The sequence below is a fragment of the Herpailurus yagouaroundi genome, unplaced genomic scaffold, assembly GCF_014898765.1.
Source record: "Herpailurus yagouaroundi ecotype Mexico unplaced genomic scaffold, PumYag 186, whole genome shotgun sequence".
Lineage (NCBI taxonomy): Eukaryota > Metazoa > Chordata > Mammalia > Carnivora > Felidae > Herpailurus > Herpailurus yagouaroundi.
This window is the reverse complement of record NW_024412417.1, coordinates 38465084-38486368: the sequence shown is the minus strand read 5'-3', so window position 1 is coordinate 38486368 and position 21285 is coordinate 38465084. Positions and strand designations below refer to the sequence as shown.

At 47.1% G+C, this 21285-nt stretch overlaps 1 protein-coding gene across 3 annotated transcripts in view; it reads left to right on the top strand.

Moving 5' to 3' along the window:
- ADCY8 (adenylate cyclase 8) overlaps positions 1-21285 on the top strand; it is a 221115-nt gene that overhangs the window by 84177 nt on the left and 115653 nt on the right. For all 3 annotated transcript variants that reach the window (XM_040494443.1, XM_040494442.1, XM_040494439.1), the window contains exons 4-5: positions 10923-11034; positions 16885-17012. In XM_040494443.1, the coding sequence (XP_040350377.1) occupies positions 10923-11034; positions 16885-17012 (240 nt within the window). The remainder of the gene's footprint in view (positions 1-10922; positions 11035-16884; positions 17013-21285) is intronic.

Below are 21285 nucleotides of genomic sequence, written 5' to 3'. Positions count from 1 at the left end.
TCCATCCCTTCATCCATCCATCCATCCATCCATCCAGTTCTACTTCTTCCTTGTGTAAAACTTTGGGCAATTTACATACTTGAATCTCAGGACCGTTCTCTATAAAATGGGCATTTTAATAGCCACCTTGCAGGGGTTTATGTACATAACGTGAGTGAAGTTATATACAAGGCGTAGAAGAGAGGTAAGCATACAGTAGAGCATTAGGCATCTGTAGATCGTTTTAGACATATGTCCTAATTATAAGCAAAACCAACAGATCCAAGTCTGTTAAAAGGCTGCCTAGTGGCTCATAGAATAATTGGGGAAGGATGGAGAGGCAGGCTCAGCAAATGAGGCAGAGCAGAGCCAGAATCACAGCAGAGCACTAGGCCAGTGAGGATGCTGCCTCCACTGTCCCTGAAGAACCCACTGCTTGTGCTACCAACTCCCTCACCCTCCCCAACACAGCTGCCCCCTCTTGGAATCCTCCTGCAGCCCCCAGGATCTGGATGTGGTGGCCTTTGCCCTGCCCCCACTCCCCGTCCCCCCTGCCTCTTTGCATTGCAAGTTAGAGCCTGGGGCAGATGTGTCTGATTGGCTTAACCCAGACACTCACCAGAAGTGTCTGGAAAGCAGATACCTGACATGGGCGTCCTGTACAATAGAATTATATACCTCCCTCCCACTAAATATCAGAGGGCAAACATACCCAAACATAGGGGAAAATTCTATACGCTAAACAGCTCTAAGAGTGACCAATGTACCCTCTTAGCTCCTTTCGTCCTGACCTTGGTCTGAGGGAGAAACAGCTTTTCCTTCTAACCAGCATCTCCGGGCATTCACCTGGCATGCTGGGACACGCATTTGAAAAGAAGTCCAACAGGGGCGCCTGGGTGGCTCAGTCGCTTAAGCGTCCGACTTCGGCTCAGGTCATGATCTCAGGTGCGTGAGTTCAAGCCCCACGTTGGGCTCTGTGCTGACAGCTCAGAGCCTGGAGCCTGCTTCAGGTTCTGTGTCTCCCTCTCTCTCTGCCCCTCCCCTACTCCCTCTCTCTCTCTCTCTCTCTCAAAAATAAAGATTAAAAAAAAATTTGAAAGGAAGTCCAACAGCGATCATGATTCCAACACAGCGGGCATCTCAGTAGAGGTCATTCTCAGGATTTTGTCCAAGACTAGAGCTCCACTGGTGTAGGTGCCTGGGTCTGCAAAGCAGCCTTTTGTCAAATAGCAGCTCCCATAAAAGATACTCCCCAGATGTACAGATTGGTCCCGTCGATGATGAGAAGTCATCGATGCCAGTTGTGGACAACAGGTTCAGGGAGGTGCCTATAATTGTAATACAGTGTAGGATTCTATTTTTAAAGTAAGTAAAGGCTGTTAATGGATCATATAAAGAGGAAGAGCTAGGGGGAGGGGAAGGGTTTGGGGGTGATAAGAGAAAGCTTCCTAAAAGACATGATTCTTATTTACCTGATTTGAAATTGAGCCAGCTTAGTGAAAAATATCAAAGAAAGGAATCCCCAGCCAAAGGATTCGTACAAGTGAAGGCTGAACAGTGAGATCTGTCTATCTATATCTGTATCTGTATATAATAGGTAACATATATATCATGTGTATGTGATTATTACATTATTTGATACTGATCATTGGTTATCATTATGTATATGATACAATATATGATATATGTCATAGAATATGATAATATATGTTATATGATATATATACATCTAAAAATAGGAAAAGAATATTATGCAAGTGCCTGTCACTATGAAGAAGGCAGGGGACGGGGGAAGGAGACAATTACTTTTTGTAAAGTAAAGAAAAAAAGGAGAAAAATAAACAGGCCTGCACAGCCACACCAACTTACTCAGGAGCCGTAAGCTCAATGAACGATGTACTTGGCGTTCTTTTCTGCACCGATCAGTTTTCAGTGCTTCCCTTAGTCGGGAACAGCTAAGGTGACTTCTGCCCTCCCCACTCCACCTATTTATTTTTTTAAAATTTTGTTTAATCTTTATTTATTTTTGAGAGAGAGAGAGAGAGTGAGACAGAACATGAGCAGGGGAGGGGCAGAGAGAAGGAGACACAGAATCTGAAGCAGGCTCCGGGCTCTGAGCTGTCAGCGCAGAGCCTGATGCGGGGCTCGAACTCATGGACCTGAGATCATGACCTGCACCGAAGTCAGATGCTTAACCGACTGAGCCACCCAGGCTCCCCTAACCCATTTATTTTAAATCATTAAACGGACTTCTTGCACTGGAGACCCTCTTGCAAAAGTATACACGGCACCAAATTAGAATTGGGTTTGCTTCCCTGTGCTTCTCAGTAGCCTCAGCCCCAGGCAAAGGAGCTGCTTCTAACAGAAGAGTCTGCGGACGCCTGCTGGCACACTGGGGGCTCTCCTGCCCTCACGGAGGCCAGGGGTGGGGGATGCCCAGAGCCTCCCCTTGGAATTGGGAAGGTGAACTCTGGGAGAGAGGGAGGGACCCCTCCGGCCCGCTGCAGGGCTGCTGGAGACTAAAATAAGATCAGAGATGAGAAAAGTACAGCCTGCTCTGCCCTGTTCCCCAGCACCCAGAGCACCTGCTGCGGTGTGGGGAGCATTTTCTAAATTATTCCCAATCCCGTCTGGCTCTTCAGGGCAACCCACCTCTGCTCATTCTTTCTTCTCTGTTGCTTTTACTGCTGTGGTTGTTTGGTGACCCTTCCCTGAAAACGGTCTGCTGTAAATGTCTAATCCTTGATCGTGTTCCATACAATCCTTTGTCTCCTGTCGCGTATGTAGACGCGAATAGGTCGGTATAGGTTATGGTAAGAGGTGCCCTTACCGTGCTCAGGGGACTGAGAGCCAGGGGACTAGGCTTCTCATTCCAGAATGCATTCTCTGAGCCACATCCCCTGCTAGACTTTGGGTGCATCATTTCATCTTGGGGGACCTCAGTTTCCAAAAACTGAACTGTTTGAAATGGACAGAAACTTTGGATTCTCCTGTTGATTTCAGCCCTGTGCATCTGAGATTCCAGCAGCATCCCTCTGGAGCTACACCCAGCCACTTGGTGCCCAATTCCTTTTATTTCTCTTATTTTCTCTCGTATATTTAAGACACTTACGTTAGTTAGGGTAATACTGTGTGCTCACTGCTCACACTCCTGGTCAGCGGGTGACTCGGGGACAAAGGCCTTCCCCTGGGCCTCGGCGTTTTCGGTACTCAGCTCTCGGAGGGAGAAGGGTAGATTCGATTGATGAGACTGATCGCGTGGCCCCACGCAGACACAAGAGGAGAACACAGTCTGGGGCTCGGCGGCCTTTCCTAGCGATAGGGGAACGTGGATGTGGTGGACAGTTAGCTTCTCGCCCAAAGCTCCCTTCACCTTCCTCTTGCCCAGCCCCATGCCATACGCACTGGCATATTTGCTATGTTAAGTCGGTTAAGCGTCTGACTCGTTCGGATCTACTCAGGAGACAAATTTGTCTTTGCCTTTCCCCGTGTTACAGTAGACAGTTCAGTGAACCTTCATCAGGGATCAGAAGACCCTCAATTTTACAGGCCTACTCAGCCTCCCCAATTTCTGGGTTGGCTGTTATTTCCAGCCGGCCCTATCCACGTGTGCAGCCACGACATGCACCATGTAGACCAGAGTTTCACGCACAAGCAAAATGCAATTGAATGCGTCCAGAGAACCTGTTGGCTTTTAGGACCTGTCTGCGTGGCAGTCTATTAAATACTCTCTGATTCCCCAGAATCTCCTCGAGGAGGTGCATACCCTCCACTTATTGAAGACAATGCTGTGATTTAAAAGTTAACTGGAGGGGGTGGGCGAGGGGGGGGGGGGGGGGCGCATAGGTGTGGCTCAGTTGGTTCAGCATCCAACTTCAGCTCAGGTGGTGATCTCACAGCTCCTGAGTTCGAGCCCCGAGTCGGGCTCTCTGCTGTCAGCACAGAGCCTACTTCAGATCCTCTGTCCCCCGCTCTCTCTCCGCAGCTCCCCTACTCCCTCTTTATCAAAAATAAATACATATATATTTTTTAAGTTACCTAGGGTTGCCTGGGTGGCTCAGTCGATGAAGCATCCTATTCTTGATTTCAGCTCTGCTCATGATCTCACAGTTCGTGGGATCGAGCCCCATGTCAGGCTCCATGCTGACAGTGAGGAGAGCCTGCTTAGGATTCTCTCTCTCCCTCTCCCTCTGCCCCTCCCCTGCTAGTGCTGTCTCTCTCGAAATATATAAATAAACTTAAAAAAATAAACGAAAGTTACTACTTGTAGGTAGATCATTGCTTCAGTGATCTCTTCTTTATTATCAAGAAAATGGAAGCTCAGAGAGGTTAAATAAGCTTCCCAAGGACACACAGTTAGGAAGAAGAGTCTACATAGAGCCCACGTTCCTAGCGATTCTTTTGAACTTTGCTAACGCTTTCTTGAGGTCTCTATTTGCAGAGTGGCTGTTAGGTAACATCGCTTCCTTTTAGCCCAATAAACAACGTATCTAAGCAAATTAGATTTGAAAATTAACATGGCCTCTTCAGTACATTCTAAAATGAATATACTCCGGGGTGCCTGAGTGGCTCAGTCAGTTAAGCAAACGACTTCGGCTCAGGTCATGATCTCACGGTTCATGAATTCGAGCCCCGTGTCGGGCTCTGTGCAGACAGCTCAGAGCCTGGAGCCTGTTTGAGATTCTGTCTCTCCCCCTCTCTCTGCACCTCCCCTGCTCATGCTCTGTCTCTCTCTGTCACAAAAATAAATAAAAACATTAAAAAAAATAAAAAGGACCTGACCTTGAGCTCACCACTTGGGGATAGCAGAATGAGCAAATGCAGGGAAGATCAGGACCCTGGTTTCTGCTTCTCGTCTTCTACACAACAGACTGTCACTGCACAACCATGACTTAAACAGGTGCTCCCCCATCCTGCGTGTGCACACGAATCACTAGGGGCTCCTTTTAAAGCAGAGTCCGATCCAGTGGGTCGGGGGGTGGGACCTGAAATTCTGAATTTCTAACCAGATTCCCAGGAGATGTCAGTGGTGGCCATGACCACACTCTGAGAGAAAAAAAAAAAAAAAAAGATTTAATTCTAAAGATTTCTGTTTTGATTCAATTCAGGAAGCATGTCATGAGGCTACTGTGTGCTAGGCAGTTGGGACACAGAAGTGACTTTCTTCCTGTTTTTTTAGTTAGTAGATGGAGCACACTCCGTCCTAAGTGACTGTGTTATCAAGTGTTAAGCACCATGACAGAGGGGACCGCAGGCTGGGAGGGAGGTGGAAAAACATGACTGGCTGTGCTTAAAGAATTTTCTGTAAAAGCAAGATCTATAGAACAAGATCTACAGGGCGTCTGGGTGGCTCAGTCGGTTAAGCATCCACCTCTTGATTTCTTTTTTTAAATTTTTTTTAATTTTATTCTTTTTTTTTTTTTTTTTTTTGAGAGACAGAGAGAGACAGAGCATGAGCAGGGAAGGGGCAGAGAGAGAGGGAGACACAGAATCCGAAGCAGACTCCAGGCTCCGAGCTGTCAGCACAGAGCCCGACGCGGGGCTCAAACTCATGAACCACGAAATCATGACCTGAGCCGAAGTCGGATGCTCGACCGACTGAGCCACGCAGGCGCCCCTCTTGATTTTTGCTCAGGTCGTGATCTCATGGTTCATGAGTTCGAGCCCCGTGTCGGGCTCCACCCTGAACAGGGAGCCTGGTTGGGATTCTCTCTCTCTCAAAATAAATAAATAAACTTTTAAAAAAGCAGGATCTAAACATACGAGTGGGTTCTTGAAGGACAAGTAGGAGTTTAATAGGCAGCAGCAGGGAGGGAAGCTATGTCAGGGAGCAGGTACATCATGTCCAGACCCAGTTGCATAAAGCACAGTGTGTTCAGAAAACCACCAGCGATTGGATGGTAATGGATCGCTGAGCACATCTGAAACCGTTTTGCCCTTTGAGCTCTGCAAATCCATTTCTTCTATCAGTAGGCTGCATGCTCCATAAGGGTTGTGATGGTTCTTTCTGCTCACCACCATCATTCCACTGCCTGGCACAAGTAGGCATTCAGTTACTTCGCTGTTGGATGAATGACGGGATGGATGAATGAATGAATGATTGAATGGATCATTCTCGACATAGATATTAATAGTTTTGGGAGAATGACTCTGTTGAGTGGGTTGGACTAGATGGGCTATGGTACCTTCTGTTTCCACCTGCCATGGCAGTGACTGTCCTTACTTTGAAGGTGGCATACTACAGTGATAAAGAGCATAGATTCCAGGGGCCCCTTGGTGGCTCAGTCAGTGAAGCATCCGACTTCGGCTCAGGTCACGATCTCGTGGTTCGTGGGTTCAGGCCCCACACCGGGCTCTATCTCTCTCCCTGTCTCTTTGCCCCTTCCCTCCTCTCTCTCTCCCTTTCTGTCTCAAAATAAATAAATAAACTTCACACACACACAAAAAAAGGTATAGATTTCAGAGCCAGGCTGCTTGGTTCAAATCCTGGCTTTCCATGTCTGGGCAGGTTACTCAGGTCTCGGTGTCCTTATCTATCAAATGGAAACGGTCAAAATAAATCCTACCTCATCGATCTTTGTGAGGAACACCTGTGGAACTTGGGACAGTATTTAAAATCCACAGTAGGTACTCTGCAAATCGCTGGTGCTCTCGTGGTATTTATGTCAACAATTAGGAATTCCTTTAGCTACAAGTAACAAGTGATCTATCTAATTAATGATCCCGCTTTCTCCTCTGTTACCTCTCTTCCCTCACTGTCTCTCAAAAGCAATCATGCAATCACAGTCCATTTTTGTAAAATAGTAAAAAGAGCTAACGCGCTTATGGAGCACTTACTGTATACCCGGCACTGTGCTAAGCAATTGCCACCCACTTATCTCCAGTTCACAAATCAAAGGCTTAGAGAAGCTTGGGACCTAATAACCCAAGGTCATGGTATTCGTAACTGGTGAGCTGGGCTCTGAACTCTGATCTGTCTAGACTTCAGTCCTGTGCACTTGGCCGATGCTGTGCCACCAGATCGCTATACAGGACAGTAGCTGTGCAGTGATTGTTCCAGAGCAGGCTTTATACATTACAGATCTCAAGGTGTCGTCCCCAGGTTCAAAACCCTTCACTAGCTTTCTGTCACTTTCAGGACAAAGTCCGTGCTCTTCAGCTTGGCTTACCAGCCCGTTGCCAGCCTTCCCCTGCCCGCCATCTCTCACTCGGACGCGGTCTCTCCCCCTCTTCTTTTTCCGACCTCATTGCTCAGTGCCACCTGCTGACGAGCTGCCCCTGAATTCTTGCCGAGCTGCCGTCCATTTGCCACACTTGAAGCCGACCCCAACGTGCTCTGATTCCTCTGCTCAGACCGTCCACCCTTCTGCATGCTTGACCCTCCGGCAAGTCCCATGGGCCTGCAAAACTTGGCCGAAACTCTGATGCCTTGGGAGACTGCCGATTCCCCTGTGACTGGTCACCCCCCAGAGTGTCCTTCCGGAAATCAGAGTACAGAGGTCCCCTCCCTTACCTGCGGTTTCCGTTTGCCACGGTTAACTGAGCCCGGAAGTAGATGCTCCTCCGCTGACTTAATGTCAGAAGGTCAACGATCCTGACATTGTACCTGCATCACTGCTCTTGCTTCATCACGTGACGTAGGCATTTTATCATCTCTCTTCACAAGAGGAGGGGGTACAGGACACTAAGATGTTCTGAGAGAGAAAGAGAGCGACCGCATTCACGTAACTTGTTACGGTATATTGCTGTCATTGTTCTGTGCTATTACTATGGTTGTTAATATCTTCCTGTACCTAAGTTACAAAATGAGCTCTGTCCTAAGTAGGTAAGTATAGGAAAAAACAGTCTACTTAGAGTTCAGTAGTAGCCACAGGCTCAGGCATCCCCCGGGGTCCCTAGACTCTGAGCATCTTTTTTTTTTTTTTTAATTTTTTTTCAACGTTTTTTATTTATTTTTGGGACAGAGAGAGACAGAGCATGAACGGGGGAGGGGCAGAGAGAGAGGGAGACACAGAATCGGAAACAGGCTCCAGGCTCCGAGCCATCAGCCCAGAGCCCAACGTGGGGCTCGAACTCACGGACTGCGAGATCGTGACCTGGCTGAAGTCGGACACTTAACCGACTGCGCCACCCAGGCGCCCCTAGACTCTGAGCATCTTGAGGACACACATGGCATCTTTATTATCACTCAGTCCGACTTCCTAGCACCGTGTGTAGCCAGACACATGGGAAATGTAACAATCGTTGCTAAAATAATTAAGGCATTGAATAATTAATTCAACCAGTCATTTTTTTAGAACTGGGGCCTGAGGATTCCAAATGAGTCCATGAATGCACTCAGGGAAGGTGTCCTCGAAATAAAGTGCAAAATTGTGACTACTTGGGCACTTTTAGAAGAGGGAGTTCAGAGCCTATATGAGATTCTTTTTTTTTTAATTTTTTTAAACATTTATTTATTTCTGAGAGACTGAGAGAGACAGAGCACAAGCAGGGGAGGGGCAGAGAGAGAGGGAGACACAGAATCCGAAGCGGGCTCCAGGCTCTGAGCTGTCAGCACAGAGCCCGACGTGAACCACGAGATCATGACCTGAGCCGAAGTCGGACATGCAACCGACTGAGCCACCCAGGCGCCCCCAGAGCCTATATCAGATTCTTAAAAGCGTTTGTAATGGAGAAAGATTTAAGAACCACTGAATCCTGGGGGTAACCAATGTAAGTCAGCAAACATTCCACAATGTTTTCTGGCTAATTAACCTATTGCATTAAAACTAAGTTACAGTGATTGCAAGATGCCCCTTATTTTAGGCCACTTAAGAAATGCCCCCAAAAGTTTGACAGGCCGCTAAGATGCTATTCTAGCTTGAAAGATGATAAAATCTGAGAGGTGCCTCTGCCCTTTTGTTACGTTCTTTTTCTTTTTTGTAATGTTTATTTATTTTTGATAGAGAGTTTGAGAGGGGGAGGGCAGAGAAAGAGGGAGACAGAGGATCTGAGGCAAGCTGCGTGCTGGCAGAGGCAAGCCTGATGCAGGACTCGAACTCATGATCTTGAACGTCAAGATCATGACCTGAGCTGCAATCAGATGCTCGACCAACTGAACCACGCAGGTGCCCCAAGTTCTTTTTCTTTTTTTTAATTTTAATGCCAGTATAGTTAACAGACCGTGTTGTGTAAGTTTCAGGTGTGCAACACAGTGATTCAGCAACTCTACACTATTCAGTGCCCATCATGATAAGTGTGCCCTTAATCCCCAACCCCTATCTCACCCATCCCCCACCCACCTCCCCTCCAGTAACCGGCAGTTCGTTTTCTATGATTAAGAGTCTGTTCTTTGGTTTCTGTGTCTCTCTCTCTCTCTCTCTCTCTCTCTCTGTCTCTCTCCCTCTCTCTCTTCCCTTTGCCCATATTTTGTTTTCTTATACTCCTCGTTGCAGTAAAATCATACGGTATTTGTCTTTCCCTGACTGACTTAACGTCACTTAGCATAATACTCTCTAGTCTATTCATGTTGTTGCAAATGGCTAGATTTCATTATTTTTTTTTTTTGAATTTTTGATGTTAATTATTTTTGAGAGAGAGACAGAGAGACAGAGACAGAGCATGAGCAGGGGAGGGGCAGAGAGCAAGAGGGAGACACAGAATCTGAAACAGGCTCCAGGCTCCACGCCGTCAGCACAGAGCCTGAGCTGGGGCTCGAACCCACAAACCGTGAGATCATGACCTGAGCCGCGATTGGACGCTTAACCTACTGAGCCACCCAGGCGCCCCGAGATTTCGTTATTTTTAAAGTCTGAATAATATTCCGTTGCCTTTCTATGCCACATCTTCTGTATCCAACCATTTATTGATGGACACTTGGGCTGCTTCCATAGTTGGCCTATTGTCAAGAACGCTGCAATAGCAGAAGGGGCCGTATATTTTTTCAAATTAGCGTTTTCGTATTCTGGAAGGTACACAGCAGTGGAATCCCTGGATCGTATGCTAATTCCCTTTGTAATTTTTTGAGGACCCCGTCCTGTTTTCCGCAGCGGCTGCACCGGTTTGCATTCCTACCAGCGGTGCACAAGGCTTCCTCTTTCTCCACGTAGAGGTGCCTCTGCTTTTGCATGAGTCGCTGAGGGAGGACAGGGCCCTACAGTGCAGGTGGACAGTCCCCACTCAGCCCCGTGCTACCGGGCGGACTGTGAGGCCAGTCTCCTTGCCTCTCTGAGCCCCAGTTTGCTTGTCATCCTAATGGAGGGAATAATGCCGTCCCTGCAGGGCGCCTGGATGGATGAACCAAGGCAGTGCTCCCACAGTGCCTTGCTTTCAGAAGGCTTTCAAGGACTACCCCCTTCACTCCCTTTCCCCGCCCCTTATGCCAAACCACACGCGGAGAGAAGACCTCGTCTCACTTAAATCCTTAGTAAATGTGAGCGCTTTTAGGTAATTAATTCTTCCGCCTGAGGTCTCCCGGCTCTGGCCACCTATTCTCAGAATTTTTGAAAACTGCCTGCCTCTCCTTGCCTGCGATGTTCGGTATGCCGTTTGCTGGAGATGATGGGACCTTTTGTTCTTTTGTCCCGGGTGCCCGTTTCACTCTGTGCTCATGGCAGCTGCCGTGTTGTTGGTTGGGAAAATAGAGAGGTAGTCCAGAAAGCTTCGTTTCACTTTCCACAACAAATCGATCTGTTCCTAGTAACAAATCCCCTCCTGGGCTGTTCGCCGCAGCCCTGCACAGGAAGGAGGGCTTGCCGTTGTCCCCTTGCCCTTGCTGAACCCCCGGGGTGGACTCCCTCTGCTGAGATGTTTGGGAAATACCGACACATTCCTCCTGACTCCCTGGCGGAGAAAGCTAGAATCTCAGACCACGGTAGATTTATTTGGGTGGGGTTGACATCTTCCAGGACGGATTAAAATATTAACGTGCTTTCTCCCTGCCCCATCCCTTCCCTGTTGTCTAGTATTCTTTTCGCAGATGTGAAAGGATTTACCAACCTCTCCACAACCTTGTCTGCCCAGGAGCTGGTCAGGATGCTCAACGAGCTCTTTGCCAGATTTGATCGACTGGCCCACGTGAGTTGAATTTAATTCCCTCCTGGTCCTCTGTGGGAGTGAGGGGCTGCATGTGGAATTAGGGAGAGAAAGACTCAGGCTTCATCACGGGGACCTCCTCTTCCGCGTCCTCTTCCCCGACTTGGACTCCTGACCCTCCCACCTCCTGGGAACCAGGGTTAATTACTTACAGATCTTGAATGGGAGATGCGTCAGATTGACTTTCCCAGTTGAGAGATAGCTGATGAAGCGACAATGAAGCCAAAGCTCTTTTTATGGGTTTTCTGCTCCCCATCATGTCCCCGCTGCGTGTGGCCAGGTGCCCTCCAGTGCCACCTTCAGTTTGGTTCGTGCAGGGATAGCCACCTGCAGCTTCCCAAGCCAACTCCAGCCATCTGAAATGACTGTTATTGGGAGCCAGGAACCTGCTGGACCCCCATTTTGTTTGACCTGATCCAACAGCTTTCTTTCTAGCCGACAGGACACTACCTTTATTTTCTAGCTGGCTTGAGAGAACAGGCTAAGGGAGATAGACATTTGCTATCCAAACACAGGTTCCCAGTCCCAAAGCCACCCAAGTTGGGGAAGACTGTCATCCGCACCCTCTATTTTAAGAGTGGGCTTTGGGTTCACCCCAGAATACCTTAATTTCCTTCCTCATCAAGTGTGTAGATCAGTGCCAATGTCACAGGGCTGTTGAGAGAACCAAAGGTAAATGCATCCCGTGGAAGTTCATTTGTAGAGCATCGGCGTGTCTGAAGTTAAGGCTGCCTCCCTCCAATGAGGGCCATTTGTGCTTGCATCCGAGTACTTGCGAGGTGTCGTGCACCACGCTGTCTGTCGGGAGTATGGGAATGACCAAAACACTCTTCCTCCTTCCTAGAACGAAGTCCGGTCAGGGACACGTCGGTAGATGATCGAGGCACAGTGTGCTGTATGCTGTGATGAGGGGGGTCTGGGCTGCGGTGGGAAGGCAGGCTCCACACATAACCATTGCATCAGAGAAGACTTTCTGGAGAAGGTGACTCTTGGACCGAGTCTTAAAAGTGGGAAGACACATACAATAGAATACAGTTCAGCAACAAAAAGGAGTCAACCCCTGAGACACGCAGGAGTATCGGGGAGCCTGCAAAGCAATATGCCAAGTGAAAGAAGCTAGACCCAAAAGCCCAGATGGCAGGACAAAGGCATTTATACGACATCGTAGAAAAGGCAAAATTATAGGGACAGGAAAGAGACGCGTGGTGGCCAGGAGCTAGAGGTGGACGGAACAGATGAGTTGCACAGAGAGACATGAGGTGCAGTGGCTTTGAGAGTGATGTAGCTGCTGTATGTGCCATCGTCACTGTGCCCCACATCAAAACAGTACATTTTATCGTATACCGATTCGCGAGGCGTTGAAGGCAGGGAAGGTGGATATTACTGTCGAGTCATGTAACAGCTCCCAGGAATTGATCAGAAAAATGTGCTTGCAAATGAACTTCACAGATAAGATCTGTTTTCCGTGTACATATATATTTATATTTCATACACACACGCGCGCGCGCACACACACGCACACACACACGCACCATTTATTTGGGGCTCAATTTTTCAAAGAGGCTGCAAGCCTCACGTTTTGTTTACAAGAAAAGTGGACCCTGGGCACAAATATAGTCACCACATTGTGTGTGTCTGCACCAGAAGGGTAATAGAGCATTTTACACGGTTTCCTTCCAAAACACAGTTTTGTCAGGAGATCTGCCACCCTGGACACCGCTATGTTTTCTTCAGTTTTGTAGAGACAGCATGGCGTACAAAAGTCAGATCGACCTGAGTGTGAATTCCCATTCTGCCTCTTACTTGCTTCATGACCTTCGCTTCCTTAAGCCACTGGGGAAATGGCACGGCTCAAAACGTGGTTGTGGAGACTCACCGGCATAAATGTTACGCGTTTAACGTGTAGCCTGGCACATAGTATGTGCTCAGTAAATACTGCCTCCTTTCCCTACGTAAGTGTTTCCAAAATGCTTTTCCCTCTGTTTTCATGGAAGAATCACTGATTAAGAGTCGGTGAATTATCACCTACGGCCCATAACGTTTGGTTTTTGAAGTTTTTATTTAAATTCCAGTTAGTTCACATACAGTGTAAAATTCGTTTCAGGTATACACGACAGCGATTCAACACTTCACCCAGTGCACATCGCAAGTGCCCTCCTAATCCCCGTCACCTGTTTCACCCATCCCTGCCACCCCTCTCCCCTCTGGTAGTTATCGTTTGTTCCCTTGAGTTGAGTCTATTTCTTGGTTTGTCTTTCTCCTTTTTTCCCTCCGTTGCTCATTTGTTTTCTTAAATTCCACATGTGAGTGGAATTATATGGCATTTGTCTTTCTTTGACAGACTTATTTCACTTAGCATTCTACTCTCCAGCTCCATCCATGTTGCTGCAAATGGCAAGACTTCATTCTTTATGGCTGAATAATACTCCCTTGTGTATATATACACTGCATATTCTTTATTCATTCATCGGTCATCAAGATGAAAAGCTTCTGCACAGCGAAGGAAACAACGAACAAACCTAAAAGGCAACCTACAGAACGGGAGAAAATATTTACAAATGACATCTCTGACAAAGGATTAGTATCCAAAATATACAAAGAACTTCACAAACTCAACACCCCCGAGCCGAGTCATCTAATTAAAAAATGAGCAGAAGATTAAATAGACATTTCTCCAAAGAAGACATCCAGAGGGCTAACAGACACATGAGAGATGCTCACCATCACTCATCATCAGGGAAATACAAATCAAAACCACGAGGAGATACTCCTCACACCTGCCAGGATGGCTAACACCAACAACACAAGAAGCAGTAGGTGTTGGCAAGGACGTGGAGAAAGGGGAACCCTCCCGCACTGTTAGTAGGAACACAAAGTGATGCAGCCACTGGGGAAGACATTATGGAGCTTCCTCAAAAGATTAAACATAGAAATGCCCTGTGACCCAGCAATTGTACTACTAGGCATTTATCCAAAAACTACAAAGGTACTCATTCAAAGGGAAACATGTGCCCTGGTATTTATAGCAGGCATTATTTACAATAGCCCAACTATGGAAACAGCCCAAATGTCCATCCACTGATGAATACGTAAAGAAGATGCGGTCTGTATATACACAAAAGAATATTACTTTAGCCGTTAAAAACAACGAAATGTTGCCATACCATTACTTTCGGCCAGCTGATCTGTGGCACAGGAAAATTTTCACATATTTCCTATCATACTGAAATTTTCATATTTAAAAACAGATGTAAATCCTCCCTGCCCTCCCGTGCTCAGAGTTATTATGATAAGACTCAAAGGAAGAAAGGGCGTTGAACGCTCGGATGGCTGTTTCCAGGTGTTTGTGGTCACTGCTACTGTTGCTAACTGATGGCCATTCTTACTTTGTTATGTATCAAGAACAAGATGGGTTATTGTGACACGTTTCCTGTATGGGGAATTGAAACTCACCTATCAGTGGCTTCAGTGGGGATTTATCCAACGTCAGACAGCTGGTAAATTTGACCAGAATGCGGATGTTGGATTCTTAGACCAAAGTATTTCCTTGCTCTACCCTTTCCCTCCTCCCTCCACTGCCAACAATCACAACTCCTGACTACCATTGCTCCTGACTACCACCACAGCTGGTTCTTCCTCAAAGAGTGTGGCTAGCTGAAATCACTTCCTGAGCCTCCAGCCTCAGTGTTCTCAGCAAAATCCAAATAAGGGATTTAGGGGTGCTTGGATGGCTTAGTCTGTTAAAGCATCTGACTCTTGATTTCAGTTCAGGTCATGATCCCAGGGGCAGGGAATTGAACCCCGTGTTGGGCTTCATGCTGAACGTGAAGCCTGCTTAAGATTCTCTCTCTCTCTCTCTCTCTCTCTCTCTCTCTCTCTCTCCCTCTGTCCTGCTCATGCTCTATCTCCCTCTTTCTCTCTAAAGAGTTTTTAAAAAATTGTTGAAAAAACAAATGAGGGATTTATTCCATCAGTGGTTCTCAAATGCTCTTTGACAACAAATGTCAGGAAGTTAAATTTGTGGCCATGAGATAAAATACATCCATGTTATATTTATCTGCAATGTAGTGAGTTTTTATAATAATTTTATTTAGTTCAAAAAACTTTCCTGTCTCTTAGGAATGTATTTTTACTTTTTTCGTGTTAAAAATGCCCTTTTTAAAATAAAGCCATGGGGACCATGGATGGTGCTTGGGTTGTTATTTTGTTTGTTGATGAATTTTTCATAATTCTTTGGCAAAATATAAAATTGAACCCTAGAATAGTCCCCAGGTCCTCTTTTTCTTAGAACTGTCCCATGGATGCCACAAATCTGGAAAATGCCAAGACCCATAGAACAAGTGCTCTCTGGTTCTGTTCCACACATACCACTGGGGGTCTTAGAAGAAACAGCTGAAGGTCGTAAGCTTCCCTTCTTGATCAGACCTCACCAGAAACTGTCTTGCCAAATTAGCCGCATCAGAGCAGCCAAAGACAGGAACCGCAAGCTCCTAAAAATAACACTGGGACGGCCGTGCGTGCCATCAGAGCTCTAAGGATCGCAGCTGTGCCCCACTTGGGAAGGTTGGCAAAGCCCTGGCCATCTGATCCAGACGGAGAAGCACCAAAGCCATTTCTGAGCTTCTTTTTCCTCTCTGGTATTTGGGGTTTTTACTGGGAGAGCGATTTCCTTCGTTCGTCACCCAAACACAATGGCTGAATCCATGATCAGGTCAGGAAGCCAACGTGGTGCTGTATAGGTTGATAACCAAGGTATCCACTGGGCTGCTGGTGTCTCGATGGGCCCCTTTCTGTCTGTGCCCCTCCTTCTCTGCCCTTGGACCCCGGTCTCCAAAGGAGAGCCTCTCACCCAAAAAGCCCATAAATTTTTTCGACTTCAGATCTGGGATGCATTGTCAGAGGTCATTCAGCCCCGTCCATGTATCTAGAGAAGACAGAAAGGAAAGTCTCACCCATGTGAGAACCCTGGGTCAGAAGTCTACCTCTTCATCACAGACACAGGCCCCCTTTCTGCTGGACCCTGTAGTAAGCCTTGCATCGTATCACCCATCCTCACCGTCACACGGTGAAGTCCCATTCGTTTACCATTTTATAGATGAGGCAACTTGTCAATCTACCAAACAACTGTGTCACCCTCACCACCTGTGAAATAAAAGCACTGTACCTACTTCACAAGGTTGTTGTAAGGGTTATGTCAGTTTAGTCTATGCTGCATCATAGGGGTTGTTATTCATCGTCTTTGTGTCAGGGCCAACGCTTGACCTGCCATGATGCCCTATAGACATTTTTTCCAGTGAGCGAGCCTGTGAATTAGTACATGAATAAAAGGATATGTAGGACATAATCAGCCCTTCTTCTTAAGGTGCTAGAGTTGAAAGAACAGGCATCGCTGAATGATTTATACTTTTAAGTGCTTATTATTGAGCTAAAGATTGCTGAAACGTGTTCATTCAGAGACTCGTCCTGCACGAAAACATCGAGATGCAGGATTCACAGAGGAACACTGACCATGCCCATTCTTTGCCAGGCCTGCCCATATGATGAGTGTTCATCAGAAGGCTAGTATGTGACAGAGCCGGGATATAGCCCTGTATCTGTTGGACTCAAAATCCAGTGTTTTTGAATGACTCCATTCCACTGCTGAATCCCTGAAACCCTTATTTAGGGTACCTCCCCAATATTTTAGCAAGATAATAGAAGCTCATTTCAAAGGTAGGTGCTCTGCCCCCAGGGTGAAGACCGCTTGACTCCACTGCCCTCCTTCAGGAGACTTTCAGGAGCACTTGCCTGTCTGCTGACTCAGTCCTCTCCTCTCCACCCTGTTCCTTCCAGGAGCATCACTGCCTTCGCATTAAAATCCTGGGGGACTGTTACTACTGTGTTTCAGGGCTTCCAGAGCCCCGCCAGGACCACGCCCACTGCTGCGTTGAAATGGGCCTCAGCATGATCAAAACCATCAGGTAATCCGGGGTCTCCTCCATAATTCCCAGGCCTTCAGTGGGCACAAAGACGAACCACCCCATCTATCCTTTGTGGTAGATCATGCGTGTGTTGAATGGTGACGCCCTTTGACTTACGTCATGAAACCTGCATGGCCGTTAATTCTCCCCCACGAACCAATCAACCTGCCAGCTTCATCATGTTCTATTTCTACCTCACTTTCAATGACTTGTGCAGCAAATTTGCATTACCAATGTCCTTGTGGGGATACATCAAGGACCGAGATGAGCGTGGTGCCTGACTTCAGGAAGGTTACTCACGATGGTACAGTAAGTTCTGAGATGAATCCAAACCAGGGTGCGTCAAGGGGAACAGAGGAGGAGCAGCTCATTTGGGCCAGGGTGCTGGAAAAGGCCTTCCAGAGTAGAGCCAAGCTGTTTTCTGAAAGGTGAGCGGATTTTAGACCCTGGAGGAGTTTTGGGCACAGCTGGACATATGGGGAATTGGGACATGCTGCAGTGACAGCTGGTGAAGCCTAGGGAGGGGAGGGCCAGGACAGATGGACTGCAGACTGAGAACAGGCAGGGCCCACAGGGCCTTCTCAGCCATGATAAGGGTTGCACTTTAGCCTGAGGCCAACAGGAAATCATTGTAGGGCCACCGCCATGGTTGGTTTCATGGGTGCTTTTGGCTTTGGTCAGTGTATCTGGTAAATAGAAGCTTAATCAAGAAGGCAGGAGGGATTGAGGTCAAGGATATTGGAATTAGACTGTGGCTCTGGGACAGATGCTCCGTGTTGCCAGAGCTCCCCTTGAGCTTCTAAATGTGGTTGCAGAGCCTCCAAGCATTACAGCCTTTCCCAACCACAGCAGAGACAGTAAAGAAGGTACGTGGGCTGAAGTCTTCTCTGTGGCTTATGCCTTCATCTTACAAGGGAAGAAGAATCCTGCCATTAACAGGCCAGAATATTCTTTCGTGAACTCACGCCTCGGTTGTGTGGTCTAGCAGCCATGTTTGTGACCATTGGCCTTGTCCATCTGGATTAAAGAACAGCAGGAGAACAACTCCTGAACCCCACACATATTCTCCTCTGAAGGCTCAGCCCAACTGCTGGCTCCCGGAACCAAACCCAGAGTGGGCAGGAGGGATCTATGCAGTTGGAGCCTCCCTTTCTAGAGCCTGACCATGCCCAACACGGTGTGCCTGGGCTCCTTCGACCTGCTGATAGATCCCTGACTTCATTCAGGTTTAGGGAAGAGTTCTCTTGACATCAGGAAATGCTGTGTGGCCCTCTAATTAAGAAGAGGACAGAAGCTCTTTCTCTAAATATGATTTTCCTTCATTGATGTGACACTGGTCATTTCAAGACTTGGCCGTAGATCACATTCCCGGTGGGCAGATATGCTGACTGACCCTTATGCTCCCACCTCTGGGACCAACCCATGAGCAGGGCCAGTCAGGGTGACGTGGTGCTTTGCTGTGGGGTGTATGATGCAAATCCAACCATCACCATCCCCAAGTCCAAGTAGACAGGTGGAGAGTGACGGGACACGCCCCCTCTTTGACAGCAATTCAGAAGTTGTCTCCTCCATGGCCTGTGGAGAGAGGAGCCCAAAAGTTCCAACCCAAAGTTCCCTTTTGGTCGATGGAAAAGGCTGCAGGTGCTTCTTGGCTATTAATTTGGACACTGGCGAGTCTTGCCCTGAAAACTAGGGTGAATTGTAATATTCTAGCTGGCTTCAAGGAAGGCCCCAGGACACCCCAAAGGCTCTATGTTTTGTGTGCATTCTACAACTTGTTAGGTGTGTGAAGTTTATTCTACCGGCCAAGCCGTAGGTCAGTCAACAAAGAATCTGTGGAGCTCTGCCACGTGTCGGGTGCCACCATACTAATCCCTAGAAGTACAGTGATCAATGTGTCGTGGGTGTCTTTCTCTCACCCGTGGGTGTCATCACCCAGGGTGATAACGTGGATTTGCTGTCTGTGAAATGAGGAGATTGGGCCAGACCAGCTCTGAAGTCTCTGCCAGTTCTGAAAAGCTGTGATTTTTGATCACCCACATCACAAAAAGGCTTCCTTGTTTTAAGTTAAAAGTTTAAGTTAATTTAATTAGACTTAATTTAATTTTTCATTTAAGTCCAAGTTCGTTAACAGGACGTAACATATGTCAACGTAGTTCACACCGCTGTGTCGTTGACACAGTGCCCTAATGATTGCAAGAGAGCTCGGTGAGTCATCACTTACCTACAACACCCAGTGCTCATCCCAGCAAGTGCCACCGACTTTCTTTTTAATTTACTTTTATTTGTTATGGTGAAATCACGGGCAAAAAAAAATTGCGTGGGTCTAAAGTGCAGAGCGTGCTGCTTTAATGTACGTGTACGTTGTGGAATAATTACGAAGTCAAGTTGGCGAGCATCCATTGCCTCACTTAGTGGTCTTTTTCTCATGTTTTTGGTGAGCCCACTTGAGTTCTACCCTTCTGCAAATTTCAGGCATACACTACAGCATCATTCACTGTCGTCACCATGCTGTACGTTAAGTCCTCGGAGCTTATTCCTCTTATAACTACAAGTCTGTCCCCTTGACCAGTATCACCCCATTTCCCCCACCCGCCCCCAGCCCTGGCAACCACCTTTCTACTCTGTTTCTATACAGGTGGCTTTTTTGTTTTAGATTTCACATACGCAGTATTTGTCTTTCTCTGTCTGGCTTATTTCACGTTGCGTAATGCCCTCCAGACTCATCCTTGTTGATACAAATGGTAGGGTTTCCTTCTCTTTTTAAGGCTGAGTAATATTCCATTACGTATACGTATAAGTACATGTGCATGTATGTACAATACCACATCTTCTCTATCTATTCATCCGTAGACTTTCTTTTTTTTTTAATTTTTTTTTCAACGTTTATTTATTTTTGGGACAGGGAGAGACAGAGCATGAACGGGGGAGGGGCAGAGAGAGAGGGAGACAGAGAATCGGAAACAGGCTCCAGGCTCCGAGCCATCAGCCCAGAGCCTGACGCGGGGCTCGAACTCACGGACCGCGAGATCGTGACCTGGCTGAAGTCGGACGCTTAACCGACTGCGCTACCCAGGCGCCCCTCATCCGTAGACTTTCCATGGGAGTTTGTATCTTGAGCGTAAACAGCAGAAACGCTGCAGAGAGGGTTTTGCAGAAGAAATGAACAGTGATCATCAAAATGCTTAATGTACTTACAACATGGTCATTTATCTCTCTGGAAAAGACCTCATTCCTCCTGACCATTTTGTCCAGTGTAAGGTCTCCTTTCTGGAGTTCCGGACGAGGTCAGTGAGATGTCAGGTTTGGATGCGTTGAAATGACTCGAGGGCTTTCTCTCATCAGCTTATTAAGGCTACTTTTACTCTTTAAGAATAAGACAGTTCAGTAGGATTTTTTAAACTGCATAACTCAGAGTCTATTAATATTCAAACACTCCTTGATTACAATAGAGGTGACTGGAGGTCCAAAATTAATTCTTCCAGTTAGCAACAAAACATGATGCAGGGGAATAAATAAGAACACTGGAATTAGGCAACTTTAGTTGCAGTAGGTTCAGACTTCTAGAGCTTCCACTCTTGCAGTCTGCTGTTGCCAGACTGAGGAACGACAGGCAGGCAGTATTTCTGAATGTGTGTAGAAGAGAATCTCATTTCCATAACTTTATCAAAAAGTTCACAATCTTAACCATCATTTACACAAGATGCAACTTTTTCTTCAGACCCAAAGGCACTTGTTCCAACTGGAGAACTTACTAGAAGTCATAAGGTCTGGAAGCATTCATAACATCATACTACACATGTTGTTGTGTAATGAAAATAAGTCTTTTATTGAATGGTGTTCCCAGACTTGATGACTGCCCCCTATATTTGTCATCAGAGATCCATCCCTCTTGGAGGTATTGTCCCCACCTTGTCAAGGTCTCTCCTTGTGCCTTTTTTGGCATTTCCTCAAAGAGTTGGGGTCCCACCGTGGTCCCCAGAGTACGCAGTGAGGGGCCGGTGCTCTGATGGCCAGATGGCATCTGCATCCTGGGTCTGTAGATCCCAAGAGCTCCAGTAGTTCCTTTGCTGGTTGAGAGTTACAACCTTTGCACAAATGGCAAACCAGCTCTCAAAACGACCCTGAACCTTATTCACAGATGAGTCTAAATACGGGATGGAGGTCGTCCTGCGATCCCAGATTGCTGAGGACAGGTGCCCAAACCAGGAGAGGACACGGTCAGCTGCTGCTGGTTAGAACACTAGGCAGGATTCCCAAGTGAGCAAGGGTC